We start from the raw sequence: 9017 nt of genomic DNA, 5'->3' as shown, positions 1-9017 counted from the left end.
ATTTAGACAGAGAGAGAGAGAGAGAGAGAGAGAGAGAGAGAGAGAGAGAGAGAGAGAGAGAGATGTCCACTTCTAAGGACAAGACTTACAGCCTATTAGAGGACAATGTTCTGCCTCGCTGACTCCGACAATAAGACTGCCCTGTATTGACCTGAGACTCAGCCGTGATTTATTTTACAGAAGCAAGGACAATGACACAACCGTCAGGTCAGCAAAGTAAACTACAAGGTTTATGGGAAAAGAAATGCACCCCATTCATTTGGGTGGCCATGGTACAATGTAAATCATACATCTGAGGTCAACTGTCATTTTTTGGACCTCATCAACAAGAGAACATCATTCACACTGCAACTCCATCGCTTCAAAACTGACGGTCATAATGACATACTAAATAAATCAACATGATCTTGTGGTTGCAAAACTGGAAATATACCCCAAAGCTGAGAAGACTAGCATTCACATCTTTTCATACAACTTCATTTAGATGAAAACCGAGGAACTGGTTCTTTTTTTTGTTTTTTTTGTTTACAGTACCTACAAATATATCTATTTATGTATGCAACAACATTCTGTATATTCCATTCATAAATCATTCATACATCATTCCCATCTTCTAGCGATCCCCAGCAGAGGCCTAACATTTGTAAATTAGTGTGTATAAAAGCAACTGTGGCTTTAATAATAGGTTACATGAGATCAGGTTTAAGGCTGTACTATCACAGTGATTCAGCCTGGTATAATTACGGACCAGATTGATTACAGTCTGAGCTAATAAACTGGAAAGTATGAATTATAGACTTCGATCGGACATTTTGGAAAGCAGAAAAGCTCCTTTTGAAAATGGCTTTTCGGTTAAGTTCAATCCAGGGGTCATTTTCACAAAAAATATATAGAGCCTTAAGAAAGCGTGCACATGTTAGTTTCAATTAAAAACTCAGAGGAATTCAGAAAACATTCGAACATAATGCAGCTCTTAAACCTGAGACAACTTAGAGGTAGTGCAGAGTGCCCTGAAGACCAAATCCCAAACAATCTTAAATAGCTGGGGCTTAACGCAGTACTATCAGAGACTGAGGTTGTGACAGATCTTTAGTACTGTACTCAGCTATATGTACAAGCAGTTAATATGCTCTCTCCAAACCACACAAACGTTTATTCTGTTTTCTTTAGATAGTCAGCAGCTACAAAGCCATAGATGCTTTATCGTATATGGCTGTTCCATTTCTTATTCGGTCATATATCTTAAAGTATAATGTACAACTATAATCAGTTGGAATTGTTCAGTAATTACAGTGAAGCTAATAGGAAGGGTATGCAGTGAAGTTGGAATGATGGAGTGCTAGACACGCCTAGGCTTCCTGGAATTTTGAAACTGTCAACGGTCTCCAAGGGGGTCTTCGAAGCACAGCTGGTCAGTTAAATGGGTCCAAACCATAATTTGGACCTGCCATTGAAATGTTCATGAATAAAAAGCTTTATGAGTCTAATATATTGGAAGAATATTATGGTACACATTGGATTGATCATTTGAATAGTTCATAAAATAAATCTGTGCTGATGGGGTCCGTGGAATTTATTTAAATTACATTATTATTTAAAGCGGTCCCTGGCTACAAAATGTCGGAGAAGCCGCTGAGTTAAATTAAGTACTATGCTCTAATTAATTTACAGTGTACCATATATATGTAAAGGCTGACAATTAACTGTATTGTTTTAATGTATGGAATCAATGCTATCTTTTTCACCCCTGTTTATCTCCCCGAATTGTGCCCACCTCCACATCATACAACAGCTACCAACTGGGGAAGGTGAAAGCTAACATGTGCTATCTCTTAGACGTGTGAAGCCAGTCAACTGCATCTCTTCAAACTGCTGCTCATTCTGTGTCACAGGGCAATGTAACACACTCGGAGGAGTGTGCTATTTGCCCTCTTCCGCATACATGACCTCACAGACACCCACATTGGGCAAGTGTTGTTGTGACCTAAAAGAGCTAAAATAAATAAATAAATAGTGACACTTAGGCCCTGTTTACATGAGTGTGTTTTCTCATGTAAACCGTAGCAAAACGCATAACTGTTGCTAACTGTTGCCTGTCGTCTACACTACTCCGGCATTTTCGACCCTTGAAAACGGAGACTTTTGGAAACGCAGAAGACCCTGTTTTAGTTTGAAAACTCCAGGCTCATGTTTCAGTGTTAACGGACCAGAACCAAGACTTTTGAAAAGAAGGCGTGGCTTCGCCCACATTCACACCCTGACTGGGTCTTCTGGATTATTGTGTATCCTTCCCTGATTCGTCACGCCCCTACCATACGACCATTATGCTAGCTTGATCGTATACACAACAACACGGAGACTGAACCGCAAGCTTTGCTGGCTTTGTTGTTATTCTTAGCAGCCACTGTGCAGTTAAATTCTGTATGTTATAACACTGCAGCTGCTACAGGCGCAAGCGGCGAGCTCTGATTAGAGCAATTGGCAACAAATCTCATTTCAAGCGCCGTAAGCCTTACATGGAACGCTGGTTTGTTGTGTCTGCCGCCAACTAACAACCAACTTCATGTTTACATTTGTATGCGCATGCCCACTGTGCATGAATGGTCATGTGACATGTGTTTTCGGTCGTGTAGTGTGGATGCAGATCATTTCTGAAAAACAGAGGAAACGCCAGTGTGGACGAGGATCGTTTTCATTTTAAAATGCCGTTTCATAACGCAAAGGCACTAGTGTAAACAGGGCCTAAGGACAACTCTCAGTAAGATTGTTATCAGTATGAATCCTGCGACTTATGTCTTGACTGAAGATAGACACGGATCTTTTACTATTAGACCTATCATCTATTTCTCTAAAACATCTCACTGCAGTAACTACCAGCGTGAGATTACCAAAAAGCACTTTAGACACACTGCCAACGCAGTACCTCACACACACACACACACACACACACAGAGTCATGCCTGTGCACACTCTTTCACACACATTGTCTTGACTGTGTACACTCACACACACTCATGCACACACTGCATATTCTCTTATTGTCTCATTCTCTCCAACATACAAACACACACATGCAGTCATACCAACTTTATCTCTCTCTAACACACTCTCTCCCTGTTTCTCTCAATCTCTTTCTCCATCTGCTTCTATCTCTTCACACAAAAACAGCACAAGGCCACAGGATCATTTTACTACTATGAAATTGCTCGCAGGTGTGGGCCAGGTTAGACACACATACAGGAAACGTATCAGCTAAAGAGATGAGCCAACATCTCTTTCCCACAGGGCGTTACAGACTTCTACATGGTTCCTGACATGTTCGAACCTGTAGATACACATTCACTCCTACACTTTCACTACAAACAAGTGATTCACATACTCACGCCTATAACGGAAAACTATTCAATTACGTTTGGATCAAAATCTGATTCACCTCTTAAACTCTTTCTTTATTATTCACATATTCACATTAACCCATTTTATTCAGTAATTACTATGAGATTAATTTAGAATAGTTATAAGAGTAAGAAAGGATGAACAAGAAAGTAGGTCTTGGGAGTTTGATGGGTGGATTTTCTTTTTAGATGGCAGTGTCATACGGAAAGAATGCTGGATCTTATCTTTTTAGGGAAGAAGTACGGGAGGTGACAGAATGAAAGTGAAATCCTCCTTTAATTGCTCCTAGGATGTGTTGGGTATAAGGGAACAACAACTCTCTGCTGCTTTCATCCAAATATTTTCACCGAAGTGCCTTTCATTCAACGCTGAAGTGTTGCCAAATCCATGTTACTTATTATTTATTTTGCAAAACTTCATTGAATTCATGAACTCAGACTGCATGCGTAACTGTTTCCACATAGGCTGCATGTGATGAAGTTACTCTGCCCTTCAAACCGTGGAGCTAAAAAGCCTCCTGTTAATCCCACAGCGGGTATTTAGGTCGGTACTAAAGGGGATGCTTTTAGAAGTCACATTTTCTGCTCTACTTACAAACATAAACCAAGAACTCCATCACACAACCATCAAGCCCTTGTGAAGAATAACTGTGGGGCTGTCAGTACAAGACATATAGTGCAATTCAAAACAAACAATGACCCCTGCTGGGGATGTCCCCTTCTACTCTCTTCCTTGCAAGAGCCTTGTATCCTGCAAAGAACCACCAGCTCATATCTGAAGTCATCGTTTTGATGAAATGTGCTGGGTTATGACATGATTCGAGACATAAAACAACAGCCCCCCTACAGCAGGAAATACCAGATGAACCCAGAAAGTCTCCAAAGCTGGCGTAATTGGAGTCATACTCCCTACTCAATCTGCCCCTCTATGATTGATAATGCTAAACTGTCTGCCTCTTGTCCCCCCTCCACACACATAAATCCTTGTCCTTAGTTCTATGTGAGAGATAAACGTGATAGTGTTTTCTCAAGGCATATTTGGCATGCCTGTTTGGAAAAATGCTACTTCATCGTTCCTCTTGTGCTCTTCAAAATACAAAAAAAAAAAAAACCCAAAAAAAACTACTTACCCTTTTTAAAAAAGGTAAATGAATGAATCATTTTGTGCCTATTATACAGTAAGTGTGCCTATAGTCATCATAATTAAGTCATCTTCACTAATCAGTTCGGATCCAGAGCCTATCCTATAAACACTGAGGGATTGCATGGTATGTGCCTATCATGATCACAGTGCACACACCTACTAGCCAATCCACCTACTGATATGTTTTGGGAGGTGGGAGGAAACCAGAGAACCCAGAAGAAACACACAGGGAGAATATGTGAAACCTGGGACAGACAATAAGCTAGCAATTGTCACATATAAATTTTATCATAGAAATGCACTGTTGATCTGATTCTCTCACATCCGAATGGTTGATGTGATTGCATATACAAACTGCTGACACAATGAGTTATAATTCATTTAATTCACCACCCCAGCCATAACAAGAAATGTTACATTGCCACCCTTTTCATTTTCTACAGGAAGTCACATATACGGTTTAATTAGATCATTTATTATATAGAATCTTTTTCTTTTTTTCAAAATTAAGGATAAACTCTCATTTACTGTATGTAATAATAGCTAGTTTAACCTCAAAACCTTTGTCTCCCTGTAGGAACCCTTAAAAGTGTGAGTGTTTTCCCAGTAGAGCCTGTTTATGAAGATATGGTTTCCTTTATGGCCTTTTTTTTTTCTAATTGTGTATCTAAGACCACATTAACAATCACATTCCAGCTGTTATTAATGTAATAACTAATACGCTCATTGGATAAATGTACACTCTTAGAAAAGCACTCGGAAGGGTTCATCAGTTTGTGATTCTAGAAGCTTTAACCAACGTGATTTAAAGAAAACCCTTTCTAGATGCTAGAACTAGAGATATTAACCATAAAAAGTACCTCTATTTCCCCCAGTTGGGGAAATTAAGGGGGGGGGGGGGGGGGGGGATTGGTGTACCTATACACTAGTTTTATTTCTGACAGTGAAGGGTAATCAGTATCACTATAGATTCGATCATGCTAGAGACTCGATTCGCCTTGACATTTGTCAAGATTTCAGGAAATTCAGATGCGAATTAGAAGCTAGATCTGGTGCTATTAACCATAACAAAATGACCTCCCCCACCACCCCAGAAAGTGTAACTACTTTTTTTTATACATAGCTGCAACTACAGATTCAATCGAGCTACAGAATCGATTCGCCATCAAAGAGTTGTTCACTACAGAAAAGACTCACTCCTGAATCGACTTACACATTTGTCACATAGGAAGATTTCAGGAAATTCAGATACGAATTAGCAGCTAGATCTAAATATATTAGCCAGAAACAAATGACAATTATTTTTTCTGGTTAACCCCCTACAAAAAGAGAGTGTACCTATACACTTTTCTGGCAGTGTAGGCAGGGGCAATCCATCTCACATAGCTGCAACTACAGATTCGGTCAAGCCAAAGAATCGACTCGCCCCCAAAGAGTCGTTCACTACAGAATAGACTCATTCCTGAATCAACTCACATTCGCACCGGAGCGCCGTGCTCTTGATCAGCCGGTTGCAGGCGTCGCACCAGTCCTGCGTGACCCTGCGGGGGGCGAAAAGGTGTCCTTCTCCTTTTTCCTTGTTCACCCTGGACTCATCTTGATCGAATATTGACCATGCTTGCCTTCTCGGTTGTTCAGTCCGCATAAGCCTTACGACTCCTCGTCTGCCCTGCGTAAGCCGCTCGAGCTGGATTCCTTCTAACGTGTCTCCGTCTGCGGACAAGGACCGGAACTTTACGTGTTTGCCTCCTGACAGTTCGTGGACACTTTTCGCCGAGCTTCTTCGAGCGTTACCTCTGATGATGCCGTTGTTGTTCGTGTTCGCGTTCTGCGCGTCGGTGCGGCTGCGAGGCTGCGCCTGAGCCGCGTCGTAACACGCACATTCCAGTGCGCGCTGCGCCGCGGGGACTCTGTCCGCGTCCGCGTCCGTCGTCCCATGCGTACTACGTGGCGGTTGTGCATCACTGTTCTCGCACATCTCTAATGCTGTCCCGCTCAGCGTGTCTGAAGATGGTCGGTGGTTTAGTGGTGCTCTCAGAGGTGCCGCGCGCTCCCGCGTCATTTTCTCCTGTGACGGTTTGCGCATTAATTTCTTCCCCTCGTTCGCCAATTTGCGGAAGAACAGCTTATCTGAATCGAGGTGGTGCCGACCCGGGTGTTGTCCTAACGTAACGGACGCCATCGCTTTCAGCCGGGCGACTGTACGTGCGATGAATGGTGATAGTCGGTTAAGTCGTGACGCGCTTGGATGCGACAAGCTTTAAATGGCAGCGAGTCGGAGGACGCGCTCTTAAAGAAGACGCGCCTCTCTGCCCTCCTCACTGCCCACGCAAACTCAAACACAGGGTGGTGTGGATTAAGAGAAACATGAGAAATTTAAAGGGGGGGGGGGGTTAACAGAAGGGCAACCACTGACCTGTGACCAAGACATTTCATTCCATCTAATAATGAATAGCTGTGAAAGTGATGGGATTAGAGCTAATGAAGTACTGTAGGACACTCTATTCATTGCTACTTCACATTATTTCAACAAACATTTGGCCTTGATTTTTTTCTTCTCCTAAACAAAAAGCAATACAAACACCCTCTCACATCTGTCATGTATGAAGATTTCAGGAAATTGAAATACAAAGTATCCTGGTCTTTAGATTTTCAACAGCAATTCACACTCTTTTTAATCTATAAAATCTTTTTTTTTTTTTAATGATTTAAGGAAATCTTCCAGGGGACACGGTGGCTTAGTGTGTAGCATGTTTTCCCCGCACTGACTGGTGGTTCGAATCCCATCTCTGCCCCGTGTGCGCAGAGTTCTCATGTTCTACCCGTGCTTCGGGGGTTTCCTCCGGGTTTCCTCCTCTCGTCCAAAAACATGCGTTGTAGGCTGATTGGCATTTCCAGATTGTCCATAGTGAAGAAGTAGAAGAAGAATGTGTGTGTGTGTGTGTGTGTGTGTGTGTGTGTGTGTGTGTGTGTGTGTGTGTGTGTGTGTGTGTGTGTGTGTGTGTGTGTGTGTGTGTGTGATTGTGCCTGCGATGGGTTGGCACCCCATCCAGAGTGGCCACTGCCTTGTGCCCCGAGTTCCCTGGGATAAGCTCCAGGCTCTGTGGCCTGACTTTGTACAACCCCGCTTTAGGAAACCTTCAGTGGTACTTTTTTTTTTTAAATTGTGTGTCTAAGTTTAAATTAAAATCACATTCCAACTGTTACAAAACAAATAGCTAATAAGTTCATTTGTATAAATGTACACTCTTAGAAAAGGATCTGAAAGAGTTCATTGGTTTGTGATTCTAGGAGAAACTTCTAAAAAATCCATTTTAGAAGCTAGAGCTATTAACCATAATTACCAGGACCTTAATGACCCACCCCCCACTACATACTGCGTACTGGTTTTTTTTTTTTTTTTTTTAGTGTAATCAATCATAGCTGAAACTCTAGAATCAGTCATACTAGAGAACCGATTCGAATCTTTCACTGCAGAACAGATTCATTCCTGAATCGACTTACACATTTGTCACATATTAAGATTTCACGAAATTTATAAATATGAAACAGAACAAGCTAGGAATCATCCACAAGGATTTGGAGACTACAATCTTAGGGGGGAAAATGCCTCTTGTACTTATAGTCAAGTGTCATTAGCTGTGGCTTTCTAATTTGAAACCGATAACACACACTGTTTTGTAGGGTTCTACACACAGCTGTTAAGGATTCCCCCAGGTCGAGAGTGTACTTTCCAGCAGCAGCAACATTGTGGCTTTGTAACTCTCGAAAATATCTCCCTTGAACACAGACTATAGCTGTATGATCAGCCTATACCATTCCTCATATGGTTCTTTGGTTTGCCTCTCTAGGGAAACCTTACAAGTAGAATTCCTGTAGGTAACTAGAACCATTAATCAAGCAAGCAAACCTCAGAGGCAGCCATTTTCTAAGAGTGTCAGTGAATGTCTATGTCAAAATAGTGTGTTTGTACAACTCTATGGCTCTGGCTTTGCTGAACAATAAATGTGCATACAGAAGCATTTTGGTGTATTGTTTACTAGGGTATTAGATTTCAGGATGCTAAGTTTATTATTTTGATAAGTAGAGTAGTATTTTGACACACAGTTTAGGAATATGATTTGAAACATGCTCGTGACATTATGCCTCTGGTGACGTGCTGTTTTGACACCCCTTAGTACGTTGTTTTGCGGTTTGGGACGTAGCATGAGTGAGTTTGTCATGCCCATGATGTAGTTTCCCCAGTAGCCACAGGACTTCCCCTGCCAGTGGTATCTTTCCCTTTTACAAAACAAACATTGTTTCATATTGGTGTGTCTTCTCAGTATATAAGCCCAAGGTTATATTAAAATACAATTTTTTTTTTTTTAATAATACACCATTCATCACTTTATAAATAACCATTTGCTTCATTCTCTTCGTTAAGTTTTGACAAGTAGAGGTTGGCTATTGTGTTAACTAGATGTTCCACTGATAAC

The 9017-nt window shown here is 41.4% G+C and overlaps 1 protein-coding gene across 1 annotated transcript in view; it reads right to left on the bottom strand.

Moving 5' to 3' along the window:
• rassf5 (Ras association domain family member 5) overlaps positions 1 to 6880 on the bottom strand; it is a 52734-nt gene extending 45854 nt beyond the window's left edge. The window contains exon 1 of the mRNA XM_017450356.3: positions 6016 to 6880. Coding sequence (XP_017305845.1) covers positions 6016 to 6721 — 706 coding nt within the window. The 5' untranslated portion in view covers positions 6722 to 6880. The remainder of the gene's footprint in view (positions 1 to 6015) is intronic.
• Between the last annotated feature and the right edge of the window lie 2137 nt (positions 6881 to 9017).

This window comes from Ictalurus punctatus, chromosome 21 (genome assembly GCF_001660625.3).
Source record: "Ictalurus punctatus breed USDA103 chromosome 21, Coco_2.0, whole genome shotgun sequence".
Lineage (NCBI taxonomy): Eukaryota > Metazoa > Chordata > Actinopteri > Siluriformes > Ictaluridae > Ictalurus > Ictalurus punctatus.
This window is presented reverse-complemented; position numbering and strand designations above follow the sequence as displayed.